Source organism: Lissotriton vulgaris, chromosome 1_1 (assembly GCF_964263255.1).
Source record: "Lissotriton vulgaris chromosome 1_1, aLisVul1.2, whole genome shotgun sequence".
NCBI lineage: Eukaryota > Metazoa > Chordata > Amphibia > Caudata > Salamandridae > Lissotriton > Lissotriton vulgaris.
Window position 1 is genome coordinate 400,260,340 of NC_141685.1, and position 26,337 is coordinate 400,286,676.

Consider the following 26,337-nt stretch of genomic DNA (forward strand, 5'->3'; position numbering starts at 1 on the left):
GCTTCTTTTCATCAGTTATATAATTATTGCATGCCATTTCATTGATATTTACTGTATGTGCGTGTGCAAATATGGCTTGTCCTTGAAGGCAGCTCTTAAATTGGTCTCACTTTGTTATAGTGGTCATGGTTTCAGAATGATTTATTTAATGCAAGCAATTTGAGCAGAACTCTTGGACACAAGCACTAGACACTTGTCTGATGTTTTTCTATTTTTTTTTAAGTCCTTGCATTCATTTTTAGACACTGTATCCTATCTATATTCCACTCGCCCTACAGACCACCTAGAGATTTCTACTGCAATTCACGTGTTAGGCAGTTCTATCAGAGCTCTGGTCTTCTGTTTCTGATACATTCTATTTTCTGTTCAACTTTCCAAAAAATATTACCCTCATACCACGCAGCAACCCCTTTCCTGATTATTTCTGCTTCTTTTCCCTGAGAAAAAGAGGCCAATGGTTGAACCCGATACCGTGTGCAATGGGCCCATGTCTGGACATGTGGACCACTTAGTGGAGTGGATTGGAGTGCATTATAGAAAAGTGGGGTAGAGTGGAGTAGGTTTAGGTGGAGTAGACTGGGTTAAAGTGGATTGGTGTGGATTAAAGTGGAGTACATTGGATTAGAGTGGTGTGAATTACAGTGGAGTAGATTGGAATGGATTAGAGTGGTGTGGATTGGAGCGTATTCGAGTAGATTAGAGTGGAGTCGTTTATAGTAAAGTGGGGTGGAGTAGATTAGAATGGAGTGGATTGGTCCATATTCTAGTGGATTAGAGTGGTGTGGAGTGGATTGGATTAGAGTACTTTGCAGTGGAGTGGATTCGAGTGAAGTGGAGTGGATTGGAACAGAGTGGACTTGGTAAGAATGGAGTGGAGTAGATGAGAGTAGTAAGGAGCGGTGTGCATTAGGGTGGTTTGGCTTGGAGTGGTTTACAGTAAATTGGATTGAAGTTGATTAGAGTTGAGAGGATTGGAGTGGTCTGGGTTAGAGTGGATTGGAATGGAATGGAGTGGATTAGAGTTGATTAGAGTTGAGAGGATTGGAATCGAGTGGTCTGGGTTAGAGTAGAGTGGATTGGATTGGAGTGGCATAGATTTCAGCAGATTAGAGTGGATTATAGTGGAGTGGGTTAGGGTAGACTGGTTTAGCATGGATGGGAGTGGTTTAGATTGAACTGGAGTAGATTAGAGTGGGTTGGTGTAGATTAGAGTGGATTGGGGTGGTTTAAAGTGGAGTGGATTAGATTGGAGTGGAGTAGATTACAGTGAAGTGGAATGGAGTGGAGTGAATATCAGAGTAGATTGGATCAAAGTAGATTAAAGTTTATTGGAGTGGATTAGAGCAGATTGGTTTGTAGACAAATCTATTATAGAGGATTAGAGTGGATTAGAGTGGAGTGGAGTGGTTTGAGTGAGGTGGTTTAGAATGAATTCGAGAAACGAGGATCAGAGTGGGGTGGATTAGAGTGGCGTGGCATAAATGGCCTCATCTTATTTCTTAAATTATTCAGCAGTCCAGCATAATTCGGCCCTACCCTGGAACAAAATTCCAGTGCCACTGCTTTTGCAAAATGTTCAGTGTACAACTATTAACACAATAGGTTGATATTACAATCCTTCAATTGATTTTATTATCACCCCAGTATCATTTGCCAACGCGGAGACAAAGAAAGGGGAAGCGACCTTCCCATGCCGTCGCAGACCCCTCAAGTGATGGTTGTAATAACATGATTAAGAGTCAGCAAAAGTGACCCATGGCAACGCCTACTGCAGCAAAAAAGAAAAACCAAGAAAAAAAGAGCTATGGATGGAGCAGCAGAAGGTGAAGGGCGAAAGAAATAATACTTCAATCAAGTCGGTGCAGCGTCTGGACACTGATTAAGTTGAATCAATCTGTGCTTGTCCGTGCTCCACAGTAAACCGCAGAAGGGATGTTTCGCCTAAGCTAGCCAATTAGGAAGACTGCAAGCAAGAGTTACTCTGCAACACACTTGTAAATGATAATGTCTCGCTTACGCATGCTTTCGCAGGCTCAGCCCTAAAAATTTCCAAAATGCCTTTTGAAGAGGGAAAGCAAAAGCTTAAAGATGGAAAACAGTAAAGATTTATGTATGAGCTCACTCTTTATGTTCTAGAGAAAAAAGGGCATCATTTTATTTTCTTTTAATGTTCCTATTCACAGAAATTGTATAAACCGCCATATCAACTAGTCACTAAATGTATTGTCATCATCAAAGAATATTATTTCGCCAAGAAATAGCCATAAAAGCACATATATAAAAAAATACTACATTACATTTGATTAAAAGCAGAAGTAAAAAGGAGCAGTATTACATTCATAGCATTATCATAACCATTGCCCTGAGCGAGACACCAACAAGCACAATAAAGACATGTGTTGTGGTCATAGTCCATTGTCCTCTCAATTTGTCTTTCTGACACACCCACATTGATGTTTAAGTGAGACGTAATAAAGTGCTTATGCATACTACGGCCAAGCTTGGCAATCTTGGCTCAATTGTCCCATTACTTCAGACCATGTTATTATTTAAATAAAGCAGTCATAAAGTGCTTGTGAATCATATAAAAGATCCGTGAACTAATAAAGTGAATTTACATCACACAGGAAATCTTGAAAATGATTACATTATCTAGATAGTTCATTTGCTAAAAATACCTGTGTGTAGACCGAGGGTAGCAATGTTCTAATCCATCGAAAGTAACCAGTCATACAGAAAAAAATGGACAGTAGGTTGTTTGAACATTATGGTTAAAAAAGAAATTCGCAGTAACATGACATTATCTCTTTCTAGGTTGTCCGTCAATGGGATCAAGCCATTTCGGAAGCAGTTAAGCCCAAAAATTCTCTGAAATACAGAAGAGCTGCACAGAATTTCTGTAAGTAGTAAAGTAAACCCTTAAAAGGTGTTTCAACAATAAAGATTTGCTAAGACATGTTTAAGAAAAATTCTTAAATGAGTTTACTAGTTGGAAAGAGTAGAGAGAATGGAAGAGGAAAGATGGAGTTTGATAGCTTGGTTCCTTTAGAGAAGAGGCACTTGAATGGAGGTAGAAGGTTTTCGGCTTCACAATAGGGGCTGTCCGGGAAGAGGTGAGTTGCATTGAACGGTGTGGGTTTTTGCTTAAGCTATATGATGGAGCCTGGAAATGGAGAGGATGGGCAGTAGGGAAGTAGCAAGGTCACTGCAGTGAGGAAATAGGAGACGAACACTGAGGAAGATTTGATGTGGAAGGCCCAGGGTTGGGAAATCAGGAACTAGATAGCTGAGTGCCATATTGTGTAAAAAATCATACCAATTGTATTGTCAAAAAGCACTACATTTGAAGGGAGCAGGGGTTGATGAACACTGATATAGCTTTCTGTTGTGGAAGCTAGGTGGAGCAGAAGTATGTACGGAGCAAGATTTGTGGGGGGGGTCTTCAAACTCTTATTTGAATAACTTTGGGCCAGATGCATTACCCTGCACTAACTTTGTATAGCACTGTGCAAAAGGCTAGATTTTCACACTAATAACAAGCCCCCTGCCAAGGGGTTGTAGTAATGATGTGTGTATGGCGCGCCACAGTAATATTCATCAGACATGGTCTATTATTGCTCACAACGACAAAAGCAAGGATGAATGGTGTATCTCTGTGAGAATATTGTGTTGCCTACGGGTGGGTTGGGGTGACAAGCCGGAATAGTGGTATTTGGATGCTTGGGCCTGCAGTTCCCCTTTGAGTTGTATGTATCTGTGTAAATGTCTGCCTTTAGGATCCTCTGCGCTGACTTAGCAACATTTTGCAGAGACATCCCTCTTACGGATGAGAGCACTGCCCGAAAAAGATATGGCTGTAAAGAGGACTTAAAACAAGATTCCCCTAGTACAGAATTCTGAGAAAGCTGGATGATAATTGTTATCTGAGAATCACAGGTTGTTTTCAGTAGTATTGAAACGGTAATACAAATATTCCATGGTTTGAATAGCATCATCAGACTCTTTGAAAGAGAAAGTAAGGTAGAACCTAAAGTTCATTGTTGATGGTCCGTTGGTGCTCTTGTTGCAGTGGATACTCTGTTTTAGGGTCGAGCATGTGTTAACCATACACTAGCGCATGCGCTCTCCCTTGTGAGACACTATTGTTTACAAAAAGGGCTCGGAGCCGGTCTATTGCTTACCATTCATTGGCTTCATTGGCACTCTTCTTTGTTGCCTCCTAATTGACTGGTGTGTGCCAATTGTCACTTCCTGTTTCTTCTCTGGAGCAAGGACCAAGCACAGATTGAATCCTCCTGGTCAGTGTCCTTTCACTGCTCACGCTGCGATCGTGGTGCTACTTATTTTTCCCTGTGCTACATTTTCAAGCCTCCCACCCATTCCTTCACCATGTTGCAGCTCCCGACCCCTCTCATTTGTCATTGCTGTCTGTACCCCCATCCACTCCTCCCGTCCTTGCTTGCCCATCCCACATTATAAACAAGCATTTTTAGGTCGAGCTGGAGTAAGCATCCGTAGGATGCTCCAGTCCAGCTCGATAACTATAGTGATCGACTTCGGGGGGGATTAGGACAAGAGGGTGCCACGCGCTTTAACTTGTGGATTTGACCTCGTGCACGCGCACGTCGGCTCCGTCCACATTCACAAGAATTCCCACGCCATGCACATCCCCACACATACATGCGCATACACACACACACAGACACTCGCTCGCACACACTCTCTTCCCCCCCCCCCCCCCCCCGCAGTCATCACACACGCATACACACACGCACGCATACACACAGACTCCAAGACACATACACACACGCTCACACACATACAGAGCCCCCCGCCGCCCCAGGCACACACACATGCCCCCCGCCCTCGCAGCTCAGCAAAGGCCCCCACTCGCCGGTACTCGTCTCCAGGCGAGGGCTCGTTGCAGGCGGCGGCCGTCTCTTCCTTCTGTGCGTGCGAGGCTCTCTCACCTCACGGGAGCCCGCCCGGGCTTCCGGTGTGTCTTCACGTCCCGCCCCCGGCCTGCCTGACTTCCGCCCGGGATTGTAAACCTTGTTCCCTTTGGCGATACTGCTTAACCCAAAACTGTAATATACATGAGGGTGTTAGTTCCCAACGACCGCCGGTGGAAATGATGCTTTAACAGAAGCAAATCTGCATTTATGTGGATACCGACAATCTTCTGAGTTTGTGAGTCTTCTCCTGTTTTTCAGGGTGTCCCACCCAACAGTAACACTGTTATTATTGCAGCATTCAGAAGTTCAATTCCTAAATGTAAAAGTTACGTTCTCGGAGTTGCTGTTTGCGCACCTGCGTTACACTTCGCTGCATAAAATGCTTTGTGAATCAACGCCGGTACCTCTCTAGTTTGAAAGATCTGCCGACAGGGGTTGATAGTCCTGCATTGGATGGGTGCTTACACGGGCCAGAAGGATTCTGGGAAATGTGCTGAGTGCCTTTGATGAAGGTTGCAAGTTGTCATCCTTCCTGAAATGTTGTTTGGACCGGGCTGCGCAGCACCATTACGATGTTTAGGCAAGGCATCTAAAAAAACATGTGACGTCATCGATGTGCGATGTGTGTTTTATTTTTTCTTACGAAGGGGGTAAACAGAAGTACAAAGCTGTCATAACTTTTAAACTAGAAAGGCCTTTTACCACCCGTAAGACTCATGCAATATGATAAGCCAATAGAATATTTGATACACAGAAAGATCTTTAGGGTAAGTGAAATTCGTTTTTGGCTTTCATTATACGAGTTAATTTATTTTTTGCATATTATCTAGCTGAACCCAAAACAATAGTCACTCACCCGAAAGAAGACTTTTCGACAAATGTGCACTAGATAGGGTGTAGAGGTATTTATGCACTGAAAAACAAATTCATTATAACGCGGAAAATAAATATGATTGGTCTGATGATTCACAGACATGGCGTGTGTTGGTTGGTGTTGCCATGGTGAGAAGCCTTTATGGGATTATCATATGTAAATGCACATTAGCATTGCATACACGTAGGTCAAAGAGATCAAAGCACCAACATGTCATTTTTCAGAACACAGACCCAGCGTTCTGACAGAATAGCAATAAATATTCACTCTAAATCACCCCAACAGTAGGGCTCCTGAGAAGAAAAAAGGCAGAAGAAAAACTGCCTTCTGCCGGCACATTATCTGCCAGCTCACGGAGCCATGCTTCTTGTATGTGGAGAAGTGTGGCTCAAATTGTTAGAGCTGCAGACCCTGATGCAGTAGTCTGGCCCGGGACCAGGGTTCAATTCCCGCCTCGGCGGGTCTTGGGCTCAATTTCCTCAGACCTGATAATTCTCGCCTCGGTGCCTAATCTAATCATGGGTCCCACTCTGTGACTCTGGGCAATAGCTTGCTTAAGCTCCACAACGGCCCCAAAGGGCTTTGAATGTCAGAAGAGTCCTTTCAACCCACTAGAAAGTTCTTTTAAAAGCCAGATGTCTTTCTTTTCGTCACAACTATATTTACTATACTAAGATGGTACAAGGGGAATACTGAGATTATGGTAACGGTCTCTGACGCTTTTAAATAATTCGGCTCGGAAATTAAAATATTCGAAGCCTCTCACTTTAACAAAATGTTGCCTAAAGGGCTCTTAAGATGAGCAAAAAAACTGAGGTTACAAATGTGTAGAAATGTCTGGGTGGTATGTATAGGAATGACAGCAGTCTTTGAAGTGCAGACTGCACGCTTATTAACGCATTTAAAGGTGGTGTCTGTCAATCAATGAACAATGGAAAGCCTACTTCCTTCTTTGCTCAAACAACGTCGAACCTTCTTAACTCTGTGTCTAAATAAAGGGAGATTTAAGAACCGAGAAAGACTTTTTCAGGGAACATGAAATGTCTTCAATAACACATCACACTTATTTACCACTGGAGTAAAAAATGGAACTGGCTATTGGCAGGTAAGTTAAAACATCCACAAGGGTGTAAAAAATAATTTCTTCTGCTTTTAAGCTCAAAGCGGTTATTCGTTGCTTAGTTACCAAATGTGCTTTATTTTGGAAAAGACGAAGGTCCTCCCCCGCAAGTCACAGAGGGCAATCTAAAATGTGTAGGTGCAGCAGAATATAAAGTGGACATAAAATGTGTTTCCTGAGAGTTGTCCCTGATATGAGCAATTAAAAGGCGTCTGACATTGATTCAGCTTGCTATAATTTTACAATTATTTCAGTAATGTAATGTTTCATCTAGCTTTACCCTATAAAAACCTCCAAGGTACCCTTTACAAATTGTGCTGATAGTCCTCAGAGAAGAAAAGAGACCGCAGTTCAAAACCCAACCAGCAGAAGAGAGACCGCAATAGAGGCTGCCACTGCAGCCATGCACAACCATAGGATGGTGCTTGCATTGCTGCAGCTCATTTGTTGCATTCCTCCCAAGGCATGTTATTTACAAAAGTTTAAGCTATTGCCATTATAAATTACAATAACTGTTATTTAAGTATTAATTATTTTAAAAAATTAAAAGCCATTGTTATTTGTAATAGCAATACATCTAAGTCACGTAAATACAAAACATGTTGCATTAAAAATGCTATAGGTGTCACATTTGCGAAAGTTATAACTATTGGCATTGTAATTGACAAAGCTATTAATTTCGCTATTTTCAAAACCAACACACAAATAAAAAATGTGTCATTTACAAGACAAATAGCTCAAACTTTCCTAATGCGAGACCTATTGCATTGCAAATGCTTGTTTTCTGTGGTAATCTCAACAGTCCAAAAACCAAACCAGGTTTGGTGCCAGGAGTTTCTTCTTGTTTTCATTCCGCCATCTAATTCAGGCGTGTTCAGGCGTGTTACATTTGTTTTAACTCAAGTGGAACTTAAGTTGGTAAAACATTTGGAGAGGATAAGGCGTATTGTTTAATTTTAAAATTAAAAAGATAAATGACTAGAACACGTGAGCGAATGTTGCCTTTGGGGGTTTCTTTGTATGTGAAGAATTCTACTTAATGTAACATCGCTTTAAAACCTTTAGCCTTCTTCATACTCAAGCTAGCTGACACCCCTTTAATGCATTGTATAGCAAGTGACCGTATTTGAGTCCGCATCACCCAGAAGCAGAAGAAGCAGCTCAAGAGCAGCAAAAAGAATGCATTTATCGGGTTTGCGCAGTATCCAAAGTATGAGCAAATGGAAGGGAAGAGATGCAAACACAATTCGAAGATACCGCATAACAAAAGTGAGGGTTTATCTCTTTCGTGAGTTCATTTGTCACAAATATTGTTTGTTAGAGATCAAGCTCTATTTTTTAACTTCATCGTGTTTGAACCAGGTTTCTTGTCTGTTCTCCATTTGTCAACATTTAGAGAGCTTTTGGGCTTTGTCAATATTTGTATAGCCATGTCATACAGCAGCATTGCCGCTGTGCATCATGGCTGAAAGTAAAGAAAATAAAAGCACTCTGATAGGCTGGCCGTGTCATAGCACTTTTTATTTTCTTTACTTTCAGCTATGTTGCACAGCAGCCACACTGCTGTACAACATCGCTAAAGAATATTGATAAAACCAATAGATCTCTTTTAAGCAAGACCTATTGCCTTTGCAAGTGTTTGTTTGTTCTGTGCATGAGGGTGCCCCATCAAACTACCTAACACCCTCTTGGGCTATGTTGTATTTGAAAGAGGCATTATTAACATGCTTATTATATGCATGGAAAGTTAGTTCGATACTGGAAAAATATTAACTTAAAAAAAACAAAAAAGCAATATCTGATTTACATCTTTTAATTGTTACACTATATTGAAACGGCGGCGACCTATGTAAAAAAACTATTTTGGTTAATAGAAAGACTATCACCAACTGAGCAAAAAAACGAATACAATATATTAAATTAATTGCTAAGCACTCACTACCACCACTTAGCTCTTTTCTAGGCACTCTGGTTTGCCTTATGCAAGTGATGCAGACTTTGATTACATGATTTCTAGCAAGATCATAAAAGTTGGTCAAGTGAAGAAGCCAAGATTTGAAATCCTCTGTCCTTGTTACACAACACCTTAACTTCTAAATGCATAAGCGTCACTCTCAGATTGTTCCAGTTTTGTCCAAGTTGATGATATGATCATGAAATTTGTGACCAATCTCTGAAAATCATTGAGACTCTACTTTCTTGCCACTTGGTGCCTGCGATAGCATGAAGAATAATGCAACTTTTTAACAAACCATGTTTGTAATATTTTTTAGTTGGCAGCGTCACTACAATAACCAGGCGACCCTTTAGCAAGCATTTGTTGCAAGAGTGATCATTTTTCTTGTGGGGTTGGTGCAGACAGGGATTGGCAAGTAATTCAACTGTTTTCTCTTTTCTTTTCTTTCAAACCAACCCATGCAGTTCCCCAGCTTCCAGTAGTTGATGGCCTTCACAAGTAATGGGAATCATGGAAACAGCCTTCTGGTTAACTCCTACTCTGTGTATTACCATCACAATTCAGTCGCTTAGTGATTTATTGTCTCTTATGCAGAGCCCGGTTAGACTCCTCCCAAAAAAACACATTGAATTGTGTTTTGAACTAAAAAAAAAATCTGAAGGCAGTGGGAGAGGTCCACGGCCACACTTCAGGCTCTGCACGCTTTCCCTGATCGATCACCAAATCCTCGAAAACATAACTTCTGTGTTGCATCTCCTTTAGCAGATTCTGGAAGTGAAGCTCTGGATAACTTTCTGTGATTTGAGACCAAAAAGATTCCAGCACCTCCATCAAACCAGAAGTCCCCTACACCAAATCTTCTTGATACCAAACGGGTCTTTTTCCAAGAGCAGTGAACTACATGCAGGTCCCCTTTTGACTATGAAGTGGTTAAGATGGGGTAGCCCCAAATGAACCATGGGTTAGTTTTGTCAACATATTCTTTTCTTGTTTTTTCGACAAACTGTTACTGACTTCTTTAGTAGGTGAAGAACCAAAAAACGTATAAAGTATTTTCCTGTTCCCTGTACTGTACGCTTAAGCTAGACCCTCAAACCTGTATGGGCATCTTGAAAGAAATACAACTGTGAGATTATCTGGTCCAAATTTCTTTTGAATAAATATGGAATGCAGAGGCACAATTCAGGATTAATCTTCTGAAACCTCCAGCAGGTGGTGGTGATGGCATCCTCAATGAAGAGGTTTGTCCCTCTACATTGACAAGAAGTTAAAGATCATTGAGAGTTGCCATATATGCAACTTAGCCATCTGTAAGTGAGTGTACTCTTAGTCAAAAACTTCAAAAATGGGGTTACCCAGATGCTACTAAAATTGCATCTGAGTGGCCCCTACAAAGAATTATTTTAGCCACCCTATAAGATTACATTCCAAGGCTCGTTACGCTCCTGAAATAAGTCAACACTTCTTTGCGTTTTTCTTGGGTCCTTGTGCTCCACTGTGCCTTATGCAGTCGGCCACGGGATCAACCACTCTTTCACACCTAGTTCATTGACCATGGAAATAATGTACTTGTCAGCATCTTGCACCCTTCTTACACCCTCTTACTCTGCCTTCTTTCTCTTGACTTAGGAACACATTCTCTCCCCTCACCATAAATGTAGGTATACTTTTTTGTCTCCTGTATAAGGTTGGTGTTCTTTACCACCTAGTCCTGCACAGCTATCAAACTCTGCTATAAATAATACAGAAAGTTTTTCCACATCTGTCTTTCCACGCAGTTACATCCTTGATTTACACACTGAGAAACTAGAATTACTGCATTAACCTAGTTGTTGCCTCCTGTGTGTTTCTGTGCCACTTAATACAAAACAACAGGAGAGTAAGGGTCTAAATAGACACTCCCATGCCCCTCATCAAATCAATATTTCAAACAACAAGAGAGTGTTAAACATAATAGGCTGATAAACAAACAATACTATGTCCAGCACTAGTAGACAATTTAAAGAGGAATGTTAATAAGGAAAGAAGACAGAGTGCACGTGCTCAAAGTACTGGCTAAAAAGAACCCTCAGGCCCCAGTGAACCACTGGTAGCCGGTTGTCTTCATTGGGTTCTTATGATTAGCTAGACAGAGTGAAAGTGAATTAAAAAGAGTGTGGACTACTCCTCGAAGTAATTTTAATAAGAGGGTAGCTCTAACTCTGTTAAAACCAGAAAATAGAATAGTTTTCGGACTATTGCGAGGTTATGTGAATTTGAACCAAACAGTCCCTTAGTAAGGTGAAAAAGACAGAATTACCCTTACTAAGTTGGAGCTACCCTCTTATTAAAATTACTTCGAGGAGTAGTCCACACTCTTTTTAATTCACTTTCACTCTGTCTAGCTAATCATAAGAACCCAATGAAGACAACCGGCTACCAGTGGTTCACTGGGGCCTGAGGGTTCTTTTTAGCCAGTACTTTGAGCACGTGCACTCTGTCTTCTTTCCTTATTAACATTCCTCTTTAAATTGTCTACTAGTGCTGGACATAGTATTGTTTGTTTATCAGCCTATTATGTTTAACACTCTCTTGTTGTTTGAAATATTTCTGTGCCACTTGACAGAATTCTCAACTTTGCACATTTCGTTCTCCACAAATACCTATTTCCCCCTTTTGCCACCAAGATGACTGTGTGTCCAGAGCACAATCCAGACTCATTGCTGTGGTCTTCAAGCAGTACACGTCACATCAACCCTACTACTACGGCCAGTAGAAACACTGCCATCTGCTAACTTCAACAATCTGTCATTCCTCAAACGTCTCTTTAATTTCACATACTTTAAGACACTGACATACTGGAATGCCCTAATCAGTGACTCGCAGTCCTGAACCACAGCTAGCATAGTATAACTGTGCAAATATGTAATTTCATGTTACACATAAAGTATAGCCACTATTTTGTGCCTTTGTTCACCAGTCATGCGCTCCACGTGTCTTATGCTAACATTTTACCAACTGTTTCCTTGTATACCACTGTCACAGGTTTTTTTAACCTCATGACAAATACACATGAATTCTGGATGTCTTTGTATGGATATGCTGATTCATTTAAAGTTGTTTTAGGTTTGGTTTAGGGCAATATAAACACATTTGCAAAGCTCTTTTTCTCCAGTTCATCCGAACTTGTAGACCTCTTTACATTTCTACTTTAATTACCTGCTCATAAGTTATAGTTTCATGTGATCTGAGTATTTAGTGATCTTCATAATATATACACATGCAAATGAACGTTATTGACATGACATAAGATAGATCCTTGGGGCGAAAGGTAATACTTGACATAAAGTCAATGTGCAAAACGAGATTGTCAGGTTATTGTTCAGGGCCTAGTTTAAAGGTTGATGGAGCAGAGCGTCCGCCATAATGTCTGCTGGATTTAGAGTGCCATTGACTTGAATGTTTTTTTTTTAATTCAGCTGATGGGGCATCTGCAACATTTTGGCATATTTCCCACATCTGCCCACCTCTAAAAAAAAAACCTTTAGTTTCCATGCACAAACAGCGAAATATAGTGGGGTAGATAGATATTTTTGAGTTTACATTTTGTGTCCAGACATTTGTAGCATATCTAACAGCCATTTCTATTATCTTTTTGTGTTCTCCTAGGATGCAGCACCATTGTTCCCATTAACTTTTTTTCTTTATAGTATTTTTATTTCTTTGGAGAGCATCAAAAAGCAGGCTTCTTTGATAACTCTACACTTGACCATGGTGTAAGGAAATGCCTTTCTCTTCGGATTCTCTAGTGCAGAGTTTAGCTGATCCAAGATCGAATTAGACAATGCACAAGGAAATGCCTTTTTGTTCTGGTTCTTTGGTTTAGGGCTTAGCTGCTCTGAGATTAATTTCTATTTGTCTACCCATTTCAATCTCTAGTTTGTGGTCCCTAATCGTCTAAGTTACACTTTGTCGACATTAGCTCCTCCATTCCGATGGTACTCCCCACTTTCAAAATTTAGAGATATCGAAGCTCTAGCAGCTATCGCTATAACTTGAATGGAACCGCATGCATGATTGTTCCCAGCTGCTTTGATGGCGTGACCACACACAGTTACTCTTTTTTGTTTCCAGAAAACTAAGTGCCAAAGTGGGAGTGTTTGAAAAACAAAAAACTAATGACCGTTAAGTTTTTTCCTAGGTTGTGGTGGTCATATTTTGTTTTTTTCTGCCTTTCCTTACAAGGTTTTAGCTGATCCTAAGTCTGTAACCTGTGAACTTGTCTCATTGTGTATGTCTGACATAGGTGAAATAGTGTGGTATGCTGGAGTTCTTCCTCTGGTATCAATGATACCCATCCAGAAGCTTACATTTGTCCGCTCTTCTAATGTTGATGACATATTGGCTTTATGGAATGGAATGTGGACAGATTCTCCTGAGTGTGGCCTTCTCCTGAGCTGAGGATCTGAAGTGAAAGACTATTTTTCTGTAGTTTCCCCGTGTGGCCATTGAGTGTCTGGTGTTGTAGTGAATTTGTGCAACTTTTACCAAAAGTAGTCGAATTTGTACTGCCTGCTTCTACATACTTAGCCATGGGTGGACTCTTCATTGGTTTGTCCTGCTCTAATTTTCATGGCGTTTCTATGTTCATGTGGTTTTGTTTTGCAAGCAAAACAAGCTATTGTATGGGCTGGTAATTGGAAGTACACTAAAAAAGGATTTATGTGGTCAAATCTTTGCTACCCTATTACTATTCAGGCTGCCACATAAAGAATACTCCTCAGGCAACAGTGGATTTAGGAAACATAGTCCAGTCTATAGGCTCAATTTAGAGTTTGATGGACAGAGTAAAGGCCGTCAGGGTGGTGGAGGACTATACTTCCACCTCCATGCCTTTACTCTGCCTGCCAGATTTAGAGTTCATCACCGGCCCTGTGCAGAACTCTTTAGGTTTGTATGAACTGCTGTCACAGCAGGTTATGCAACGCCATTTAAAAGTGTGGTGTCCAAAAACAAACTTCCAAGCCTATGTGAAAGTTTATGGTAAAGGAAACAATAATAGCCCTAACACCATTGGAGTTTTCTCCTGTGGTGTGGGGATTGTTTTTTTTATTTTAACTGGCTCTCACCTTCAGGTTGTAGCTCCTGGCATTGATGGTCAGTAAAAAATAAAAAGAAAGCCAGGTGACCACCCACTCTAAAAGGGCGGGTGTTTGCATGGCTTACCTCTGAAGTACGTTTATGCCTCAGGAGTATATTTCTGTTAGTTGGCATAAATCGGACAGTCGTTATGGAGTACCCTGTCCGTCTAAGTTGGCCCTAAATTTCTGAACTCAATCAGAAAAACAATTCAGGCGTCAATTGGAGCACAGATGAGGTGGCCAATCTAGTTTATCAAAGAGAGAATTGAATAGAACAGAGGTGAAACACAGAAGACATTACTCAAGTGTGACTAGTAAAATGAAATCATGACAAAAAGTTGTCAATAGACTATTTAGAAACATGATTTGAGAGAAAGAGGAACTCCGACTTGGAGTTAATTAACTAATCATAATGATTAGCTCTCCAGCTTTCAGTCTTTAGCTCAACTGATTCACGACACGGGTATAGCTGGGGTTGTCTTTGTAAGTGAACATCCAGTATGGCCACAATTCATTCCAATGAGTATGTGTATACGCATAGTAATTATGAGCATGAAGATTATTATTATTGTTGGTAGTAGAATATATAAAGATATGAAGATGTGTTCATTGTACTAAAAATATTTTTTTCTTGTAATTGAAGATGGAAGACCAAAGCAACATAATACTGAAGGACCTCCAGAACATCTATTTATAGACATTGGTATGTGTGGAAGACTTCAGTTTCACAGGAAAGTAACTAAACCTGACCAAACCAGTGAAACGGCAGAGGAGCTTCCTGTTATTCAAGATTCCGCAAAGAACAAAAATAAAAAGAGGACTTTAGACACTGATTCTAAAGAAGATGACTGTAACTCAATCATGACTAAGCGCAAGTGTGCTGCACATTTTACTCTGGAGGATTGGGACTTGATCAATACCTACTAAGTGCTACGATTGTTTCACCACTGAGTTTGTGTCATTCCATGCATGGTGTGGCATTGTACCTAAGAAGAATAGTGTCAGCGATTTTGGTTGGATTTTGGAGCAACCATGTCCATTGCATTGTATGTTGAGCTCAAGTTATTTATTTGACAAGGGTGTCAATATTGTCTTAATAAAGAAATTACATAAGATATATGAATTCATTTAGTTCAAATCATTGTATTTCCATCAAGACTTACATCTCTCTTGAGGCAAAAAATTCCCTCCTCGTGCCCCAATTTATCCTCATTGCCCCCTTAAGTGGTTACAGGGCATCAGGTAAAACTCGGATGTCTGTAGCAAGGTGCCAAAAATGAACATGCTGAACCAGCATGCTTTGACATGAAATCCATCAAGCCGTATAGAAGGCAGAAGTACATGTATTGGTGTACACAACAGATCACATTTTTTCTCAGCCCTGTACTCCAAAATGGAGCCCAAAATGTGACTGAATTTTCCCAATGGCTCCCATAACTAAACACATAATATACTGCAGTGGCATGTTTAAAATTCTAACAATGCATATTGTTTCACATGTCTTAGTTACCTACCCCACTATTTACCCTACTAACTTGTAACTGCAAGTTTGGCTGCTGTGAACAGTAGGGTGCATAGGGCCCATACTGTTGACCTTCCTTCATAGCCATTGGAGTTACAAAGGGTTCCCTAGGAAATGTAAAACCTGAAATTACACTTGTAGTGTCTTTCAATACCTGCCATGGGTTTTTTATGTTCTCCTTTCTTAGATTACAGTTTCAACTTCATTACATTTTGGTTCATGCATCTGTTTCCCAGTATACTTTTCACTTGCATTACATTTGTCAAATCATCTTGTCTCGTAATGTCATTTAGTCTATATAAAATTTACTTATCTATACTACTATTATAAAGAGAGAACAGACACCTTTTGGCAAGGTAAACTCGGGAACCACAGCGCCAATCCACACACCCAATACATTGTTGTAATTCTCAGGGTGTGTAGATGGACATAGGCTGCATAAAATAAAAAATAAACGTAAATTAAAAAATTAAAGTTTAAAAACAAAGTAGTCCCCTAAAACAAGCGCCGGCCTCGACGTAGGGCTGACCGCGACCTACACCTACGTGATGACGACAGGCGGGGAAGAGCGGTGACGAGCGCGACGTGCGGCGAGAAGTGACATGCGGCGAGGAGTGGCGCGGCGGCTCAGGTAAGGCAAGGCGGTCCGGGCAATGTCGGGGCGGGCGGGGGCCCGGGAGTGGGGGCTAAGTCCGGAGCGCGGCTGAGGTAAGGCGGAGGCGGGCGGGAGGCAGGCGGGTGGGCAGCGGTATAGGCAATGTCGGGGCGGGCGGGGGTGGGGGGGCCGGGGGCCCGGCCGGGACTAAATATGCTCAAAATGCAGCCCCCATCCCCCTTCTGCCCCCGGGCAACGCCGGGGCGGGCTGCTAGTTAACTATACTTTTAAAACAATAAAGTGAACAATACCCCGCTGAAACAATAACACCGTATTTGATGAGTGTCTGTTATAGGTTCAGTGCTCAGTCATCTCTTAGTTTCAGTTATGTCTTCCAGCTGGCCCTCTCCTTACATTAACACCATCTCAGAAGTAAAAGTCCTGTATATGAGCTGTTATTCATGTTGGGTTTTCTTATTCTATAGCATTGAAGAATGATAATATCAACTCTTCTCACACTAAGGTTGCTTCCGCATTTTTATACCACTCTGGTTTTCTATGTGCAAAATGGTTCCCTCTGTCGCAGACCATCTTTTAAGTTGCTGTTTCCATTTCTCTATGTTGGATGCTAATGTAGGTTTCCAATTGATGGCTATGTTACCTTTAGTTAGTGCTGATATTAATGAATTTATTCCCCTTTTTGTCTTTTCCATCAGGCCCAATAGACATATTTCCAGTTGTTGGAGAGTTTCTCGTCATGTGACCTCTGTTATTATTTTAATTGTTGCTTCCCAGTACCTAGCTGTTGCAAATGGGTTCCACCCATTCAGTCCATCAGGATATTTTGATTTTGAGCACCCTGTTTTTGGAACTTTACAGTGAGTGAGTTTCATTACCGGAGTGTGTTTACCACCAGCGTCTGCCTTTTAAGATAAGGCCTCTGCTGTGCATCTAGGGTAAGTGGCACTGGGCTTGTTACATGTGAACATGTGTGCACACTTGTTTTCACTGCGAGAGACTACTTTCCTGCTCACCTGGGTAGTTACACACAGGTACCTGCAGCTTTAACCTGCAAATTCGACCTGTCAAATTAACCCCTTTTGGCAGGCCTAAACGTTCCATTTACATATTAATAAGTTACCCCCCTAAGCAGGTGTTGTCGCCCATAGGGCAGGTTGCATAGTATTTGAAAGTAGGACATGTAAACGTTTAATGTTCCAAATGCCCTTAAAATGGAATAAACCTAAAAGTGATTTTCGCCCATCCGTTTCCGGACGGGGCCAGAACCCCTGTCTGTTTTACTATCCAACCTAAGCTAAGATACTTAGCTGACCAACTGAAAAGTTTAGTCTCTAAAACCACAGGAGGGTGTATGCACAATCTCACGCTGGACCCTCTTCAACTGAAATGTCCTCATTGCCACTTTAGCTTACACAACGAGCCCCTCCACACCAAGGACGACAGTGCTCAGTTTTAACTGATCAACTGTCGGTCTATGATCAAACAAAAGAACGACATTTTCATTATTATTATGGAAAAGCTACTGGATGACCTGTTTCTAACTGAAACCTGGCTCAGTGAATCCTCAGTGCCAGATACTCTATATTCGATCCCTTTAGGCTATGGGATTGTAAAACAAGATCGGCCCATAAGATAAGATGGAGGGATAGCTATTATTTACAAACTTACAATAAAATGTGCCTTTAAAACCACTAATATTGAGAAGCCATTTCTTCTAGCAGAAAATGTTGCCCTAACAAGCCTGCTGATCTATCTCCCTCCAGGCTTAGCAAATCAATTCATCTGTAGTCTGACTGAGAACATTATTCAACCAGTTCTACGATACAAGAACTTGATAGTCTTAGGTGATTTGAATTTACACTGTGATAATGAGTCCAATCCCAAAGCACTAACCCTCTGCAGGGAGCTGGACACCATGAATCTAACTCAGAGTGCTCTCTCCTACCCACCAACTTGGCCAAACCTTAGACCCCATATTCGACAACTTTCATACTATTAAAGTCACCATTAATAGTTCACTGGTCAGACCATTATGGGTTTCCTTTCTCCGTGTCATTTCTCAAGACTAATAACATGCCTCATCAGATGACCAGGAGAAGAAAGTAGAACATGCTTTGTCCCTAATATTTGCTAGGTCTCTTATGTATTGCCCCCCAGTTTAGAGAACATGTCACCTTAGCCAACTCTCAAATTCAGAGTTGGATATTGGAAGCCCTCGACGAAGCTGCGCCATGGACAATGGGTAATAAAAATCCCATGGCGCAGAACTCTGCGCCTTGCTTTACCGAAGAACTGAGCCTAGCTAAAAAACCTTGCAAACACCTGGAACACATTTGAAGGAAAGATTAGTGCCCAATCAGCAGAGATAACTATAAAGCAGAACTTAGAAGTACCATGCGCTTATTAGGAAAACCAGATGCAACTTTTATACATAAAAAATAGAAACTGCTAATAACTCATCTAAGGAATTGTTTTTAATTCTGAAATCACTGTCCACATTGTACTGAACTACAGCGCCTGCATCTTCCTAGGTGGAAAACTGCAATTCTTCTCATCCAAAGTAGCAACCATCTATGAGATTTTCGCTTTAGAAGCTCAAAGTCACATCAATCTTGACTGTCTTCCTAGAACCACCGGCTAGAGTGAACGGACTTATAGAATTTACGGCCCCAAATATAGAGGAGCTGAAGAACATAGCATCAGGCATCAAGTCCGGCATCCCTACAGACCCTGCTCCACCTAAGGTCGTGATGCAAGTGAAGGATATTATCCTCCCATACATTCAACAGCTTATTACGCTCTCTTTCGGGAACGTGAGGTTCCCCTGAAGTGGAAGCAGACAATAGTCCTCCCACTTCAGAAGAAACCTTCTACTGACCATATGGTGTTAGAAAATCTACGCCCCATTTCCTTGCTACCTTTATTTGCCAAAATATCTGAGAAAGTGGTGAATAGACAATTAACCAAATACATTAATTACTATGAACGATCTATACCATCCGACCCAGACAGGCTTAAGAGCCGCTTATTCTATGGAATCTGCTCTTATGGTAGCCACCAAAACTCTGACAAAGTGCGTGGATGCTGGACAAACAGCAGCACTAGTTGTATTGGACTTAAGTGCGGCTTTTGACACCATACAGCACAACCTACTTATTCTGAGGCTGAATCAATGCAGTGTGCGAGTTCGAGCTCTGCGATGGCTACGCTCTTTTGCTCGTGAACAAAGCTTCCAGGTCTCTCAGAATCCCATTCTTTCAGAATGTATGCTCCTTATGCAAGGTGTTTCACAGGGCTAAATTTTGAGCCCTACCTTGTTCAATCTTTATGTTGGCCTCCTTGTGGATATTGTGGAAAAACACAATGTGACAATTGTGTCTTATGCAGATGACACCCGGTTAATTATCAACCTTTTTCGGACGCTGAAGGTACTGTCCACCTCTTTTCCCTATGTTTAGAAGAACTAGCAGCATGGATGTCAAATCATTGCCTCAAACTGAATGCCATTAAAACCGAGGTACTGATAGTTGGGAAAGCTTCCTCTATCTGGACCTCAGCTTGGTGGCTTGAATCCTTGGGGCATATCCTCACCCCTAAAAAGGAAGCCAAAAATGTGGGGGTATGGTTCGATTCGAAACTCTCGTTTGATAACCAAATTAGAAAAGTCACTGGCAAGTGCTTTGCAATTCTTAAAGTTCTAAGAAAACATGTCAATCTCCTACTTATAGCCGCCAGAAAGACTATTGTTCAAGCCTTGGTCACTTCACAATTAGACTATGGAAATGTTCTGTATTTAGGAGCATCCAAAGGTGCCTTACCAAACTTCACCGCGTTCAGCTGCGCATTTAGTTTTCAATATCCCTAGAAGATCCTCTGCCTCTAACGCTCTGACCTCTCTACACTCTGACCTCTGCCTGTAGAGAAGAGGATCATCTTCAAGGCCATGTGCTTCTGGCACAGAAGTTGGTGGAATAAGAGCCCTGGCTAACTTCGATTCTTGCTTACTCCTTACACTCCCAATCAGAATCTCAGATCAAAGTGAACCTCCCTGGCCAATTCGAAAAGCCAGAATGGGAGCTCGCACATTTAGCTATCTTGCAGCAAAAACATGGAACACCCTGCCCATAACACTGAGAACTGAATCTGTGGAGTACACCTTTCGATAACAACTGAAAACCTGGCTATTTGCATCTTAAATCCTGTTTCCTGTTCCCTATCAGTTTCCTGTGTCTGTCGCAATTGAAACTGCTCTTTCTTTCTCTGAGGCTATGATCCTAGCGCGGGGACACCCTGTTGGTGTAATCAGCTGCTTTATAAATGGTATTTGATTGATGATTGATCTCTCACCCCGGGACTCCTCCCCATCAACTCCGTAACACTTTAAGGGGTCCGCGGACCATTCCGAGAGAGCAGTAAATCCATGTCACCAGATGTCTGGCTGTGCCCAAAGAAACCAATAGTTTCAACACTGCATGAGTCAAGGGTTTGTCTCGTCCCTCAGCCTACATATCCTGGAATGTCCTAGTCAGTGCCTCGTAAATGAGGAAATGTCCCAGGGGCAGGTCATAATGAACCATCAAATGTTCAAATGGCAACAGTGCACCTTGTCGGTAACAGTCTCTCACTGTCACCAGCCCAGAATCTGTCCAAACTGACAGCTTGTCTGCTGTAAAAAAAGAATGGGGATCTCCGTGGGGGAGGTCCACCGGCAGCGCTGCATATTAAAGTGTCCCCGTGGTTCGTAAGACACGTCTCCAACATTTTAACGCCACCGTCCGTAGCACTCCTGGGCACAGTATTATCACCGCTGGGCAGATTAATTCTGTTAACAAGCCTTCCAGATATGTGGACTGCCCGACCAACCCTAGTTCCTCCTGGTGGGCTACATCAAACCGTAATGTAACCCACGAAGTTGAAATGCCAAAACATAATTCGAAGAAAGGGGCACCTAGGTCTTCCACAGCAGGAGGTCATCTGAGAACATCCAATGAAACCCTATGGTGTCCACATCCCTTATCAGGTCACGCAGTAAGGTGTCCAGTTGCTTGAACCAAAAAGCAGGTACTCCCACTGGGAGGTTACCAAAAGAATAGAGCAACCTTGGGAGCATAACCATCTTAGACACCGAGATCTGGGACATAATTGGTAGCTTAAGAGAGAGCCAAAAGGTAGCACAAGACTTAAGGGATCGAAAAGCCTTCCCCAGATTACCCTCTTGTAAATAACCCAAGGAATTGTAGATCTGAACTCACAGGTAGCAGAATGAGCTAGGGGACCAGTTCAAATCCGGAGACAGATGTAGGGGTGTCAGGGGACAGAGGGAACACATGCGTCTTAACAGTATTAACCGGGAGACCTGAAACTCTATCAAACTCACCCAGAAGCCCCATGCCACCGCAGAACCTGTAGCTCCATCCCTAAAGAGAGAAGGATGTCATCAGCATGGAGGGAAATGATATGTTCTATTCTCTCATTTTCTATGCTCCTTAGCCGGAAAAGTTCTTCCAGTGGTTCAACGGACAGGGCAAACAAAAGAGGAGACACGGGGCAGTCTTGCCTGGTGCCCCTATGCATACTATAATGTGGGAAGATGGTGATGCCTGTTTTTACCCAAGCAGTTGGGGTAGTGTAAAGTAGCTATACCCCTTGTTAGACCCGGGATCTCTGGTTGGCTGAGGTAGGTACCTTAAGCCAAGTAGGTACCCGTGTTCCAACGTCAAGAAAAGGAAGGTCACCTTCTTAGATAGCCCCGCTCACCCCCTCGGTGGCTTGGCACAAACAGCCAGGCTTATCTTCAAGGCAACGGTGTAAAGTATTTGCAACCACGCTCACAACAACCCAATGATGACACCACAAATAGACTCCACACAAGTTTAATAAAAATGAGTATAAACTTTGCATAAAAAGATATAAGTTAAGACCACACGATCTAAATCCAACGTATGAGGTTGTGTACTATTTCTCCTGGCCGGTTGTTAGGCCAGCCAGCCCTTGTAAGTTCTGGCGGTATTAATGAGCACTTCTAAACTTTATACTGTAATCCTAATATCATGTCATATAGTTTGTAATGCTCAGGCACTTTTTCAATGTAAAAATACTGTAAGGCGTAACGCAGCAATCAGACACTCTGCAATGAAAAGAATGCCATGCATAACCAACAATCAGGCACTTTTCAAGGTAAAATAATGCAATGCGTATTACAGCCACCAGGTACTCCGTAATGCAGAAATGGAGTAATCCGTACTACACTCCGGCACCGATCACGGTGCCTCAGGTGGTCTCTCCGCCACTCGTGCTTACTCACAGGTATCCTCTGACAACAGTTGCCCCCAACACGGGTATAGTATAACACAAAAAGCGCCGCTCCGGCCCCGCTACTGCCACTCCGTTGGCAATACGGGCCGAGATACGAGCCGAAGCAGAGGCTCGCGCTGCCGGCATATGAGAGAGGCCGAGAGCGTCTCCCTCCTAGCCCGCGCCCCGCCCCAGGATTCGACACACATTACCTGGGGGGCTCGAACTCACTCTGCTCTCCTCGTCCAGCGGCAGGGCCGCCAATGCAGCTTTGTGAATTGGCAACGGCGGCTCGGGCCGGCAACGTAGCTCCTCCCGGACTGCCAGTCCGTGCCGCTACAGTTACGAAGATCTCAGGCTGCCACAGAGCACACGCACACAGCGTCGCTTAGTCATCTTTAAGCTTCGGGTGCATGATCACTGGGCACTCCACACACAGGTCTCAGGCTGCACGAAGATCACACCAACTTTACATAAGAGGGTCCCTGTAAAGAGAATATTAAAGGGGAAAACCAGGGGAAAAAAACCAATATACAGCACTAACCCCCTTAATAAATATTCACATCCTACATAAGTTGAAAATGATCCACAGAAGAAGAATAACAATTTTCATTAAAGTTTCAGTTTTTATTATCACATTAGTAAACATATAGTATATCTTTAAATTATTTTTGGGATATAAATATATATAAATATATAGTAAATTCAGCCTTATGTTATTATATTATATTTGTCCCTACAGAGTCGGTTGTACATATTATACGGAGCCCCCAAATGTATTATTATCCTGTATAATGTTTTAGAAATATGGTTTCTCTAATATTGAAACACCTCATTACATCAGTGCCCTGATGAAGGACGGTACATGGGATTTCCGAAACGCGCATCGGTGCAAGTGTCGTGTTTGATTTGTAATTGGTGTCTTAAGTTAATATACTGTGATTATTGTGATTTTTTTTTTTAGTATATGTTCTTTTTCCTTGTTTGTCTATTGAATGTTCTATGTGGAGACATGTACCATAATTAAGTGGTTTGTTCCCCTTTTCTTCTGGGGCTCCTTTGTCTGAGACGAATTTCAAGTAAAAAACTGTATAGGCTGAATTTACTATATATTTATGTTTACTATTGTGATAATAAAAACAGAAACTTTAATGAAAATTGATATTCTTCTGTGGGACAATTTCCATCAACTTATGTAGGATGTGAATATTTATTAAGGGGTTTAGTGCTGTATATTTGGTTGCACGAAGATCACACGCACAGCGTTGCTGAGACTCACTTTAACTCCGGTGCACATGATAACAAGGCAAATCCACACGAAGGTCTCACAGTGCACAACACACCCGCACACAGCGTCGATGAGACTTACTTGGATTCCGGTGCACACGCTTATGAGGCAAATCCTCACGAAGGTCTCACAGTGCACAACGCACCCACACACAGCGTCGATGAGACTCACTTGGATTCCAGTGCACGCGATCACTGGATAATCTCACAAAGGGGTTCAGGCTGCACAAAGCACACGCACACAGCGTCGTTGATCCTTGCTTGGACTCTAGATGCCCAAGATCACAGGGCACGCCTTACGAGGGTCTCAGGCTGCAACAAGCACGCACACACAGCGCCACTGAGACTCTCATGGAAACATTTGTGTTTCTGAAACATGGAGCCAGCTCACCTCGGGCCTTGGGGATAAGTTACTTCAGGACGCAGCACACTGCAAAGTCCTTTCAAGCAGAGGGACACAGCACACAGCTAAGTACCTTAAGCCTTTCCTTGGTTAAAACAGCAAACTGCAGGCCAGCCCCAGAACACACAGCAAGGGTCAGTCCTATCCTTCAGTCTCTTCAGTTGTTTCTTCCTTGGCAAAGGTCCTCTTGACCATGAAGTAACTCCAGTCTTGTTCACACTTGATCAAGCCATTCTCCAAAGTTCAGGGGCTTCTGCTCTTATAGTTATACCCCTCAATGGCTTTGACGTCTTTGTGTTTTTAGGGGGCACTGACCCCTGCTCAAACCAGTTCTAGGTGCCTCCCTGCTAGTGACACCTTTCTGCCTTTGATTAGTGGGGGTCTGGATTCTCAATCATTCAGCAGGAGATGGGACAATTGTTTTATAGCAGCAACCCAGGCCTCTTCAACTCTTGGTGCTCCTCCTCCCCCCACACTCCAGATGCAGGTCAGCCTGTTGCTGTCTCACCTCCTCTCCTGGGTCAAGACATTCCCCAGATCCTATTGCTTTCCAATCCAGACAGTCAATCCACTACCAGGCAGAGACGCACAGAAATGTTGAAGCACAAAAACTCAGCCACTTCTAAAAGAGTGGCTTCTAAACACACAATGCAAAAACCACCTTCATAAAAAGATGTGTTATTACATTGTAAGTTCAGGCATTATAAACTTCTCTCCATCTTAAGACTTTGGGAAGATAGGCTGGTAAACATATTACACAGTCTTCCCATTCTATCCTATGGGAAAGATGGCCTTTCCATAGTGAAAAACAAAATGGAGATCATGTCACTGTCAGGTCATGGCACACACCTTAGTACATGTCCTACCTTTCACATGCACTGTACCCTGCCCGGGGGGTACCCTTGACCTACCATAGGGGTGTCTGATGTGCATAGAAAGGAAGGGTAAGGTCTGGCAAGTGAATGCACTTGTCAGAACAACATGGCAGTTTAACAAACTGCGCGCAGGCCCTGCAATGGCAGGCCTGAGTTCCCTTTTAAAGGCTACTTGTTTGGGGTAGTTTGGGGGGCACAATTAGTGCTGCAGGCCCACTAGTAGCATTTGCATTACCACCCCTGGCACACATAGTGCACGTTACTAGGGACTTGACTAGTAAGGCCAACATACCAATCCTGGACAAGCAATTATCATTACACTTTACACAGGGAGCACTTGCACTTTGACACTGTTTAGCAGTGGCAAAGTGTCCAAAGCATCTAAGTTGGCATCACCATGTCAGAAAAAAGGTCTAGGGGGAAAGCAAAAAGTTTACGGACTTTAGCCAAAAAGGGCCAAGTCGTACACCCATCTAATCCAGCAATCTCCCAGGCCCATCTGCTGTATGACTCTGAACAGAAAATCCCACTGTATTGTATTGAAAGCACTTTCAAGATCAACAGACATCAGTAGTGCATGTGGGGGGGAGCGAGCCTCCGGATGGTATAGGACATGATATAGTCTTCTAAGATTTAGTAAGGTAAAGTGGGCCGGGATGAAGCCGTTCTGATCACTGTGGATTAAGGTGGGTGCATGTGGGAAAGGAGGCGAAGAGCCAATATTTTACTAAGGATTTGTAAATCCATATTTAGCATGCAGAGTGGACAAAACTCCATAGTCTGGGCTCCTTGGGTTGTGGTATTAGGAAGAGGGATCACAACTGCATCTCTAGTTGACTCCGGGATGGCTCCCCATTTCCAGGGACTCAGCATAGAGAGCCTCCAGCCTCGGAGCAAGGGTCCCGGCAAATGCTGCATAAAATTCGGCGGGAAGGCCACCCGGGCCTGGGGTTTTACCCATCGCCATTTCTTTAATGGAGGTCTTATTCTCCTGTTCAATTACTGGTCACCCACCCCCTCCCCTTGCCTCCCCCCCCCGAACCCTTCCTGGTCCTTTCTGGGAAGTCTTCGTAATGGTAACCTTGTCAACAACGTGTCCTGAATCTCATCTTGGAGTGGGTCCGGCTTGTTATACAGAGTTTTGTAATATTCACAAATGGCAGCGGTAATGGCCTTATGAGAATAAAGGGACTGGCCAGTCCCTACTTGGATGCGTGTTATAGGGGTCCCCTGGATTTCTGGTCGAATGAGCCAGGCCAATAGTCTACCTGGTCGCCCTTCCTCCTCAAGTAACCTAGCATTGTATTCCTTATG

The 26,337-nt window shown here is 42.6% G+C and overlaps 1 protein-coding gene across 1 annotated transcript in view; it reads left to right on the forward strand.

Annotated features, from left to right (window-relative positions):
* Positions 1–15,149, forward strand: part of LRRC42 (leucine rich repeat containing 42) — a 173,592-nt gene extending 158,443 nt beyond the window's left edge. The window contains exons 7-8 of the mRNA XM_086952500.1: positions 2,815–2,899; positions 14,670–15,149. Of these exons, the coding sequence (XP_086808626.1) occupies positions 2,815–2,899; positions 14,670–14,953 (369 nt within the window). The 3' untranslated portion in view covers positions 14,954–15,149. The remainder of the gene's footprint in view (positions 1–2,814; positions 2,900–14,669) is intronic.
* Positions 15,150–26,337: the final 11,188 nt, after the last annotated feature.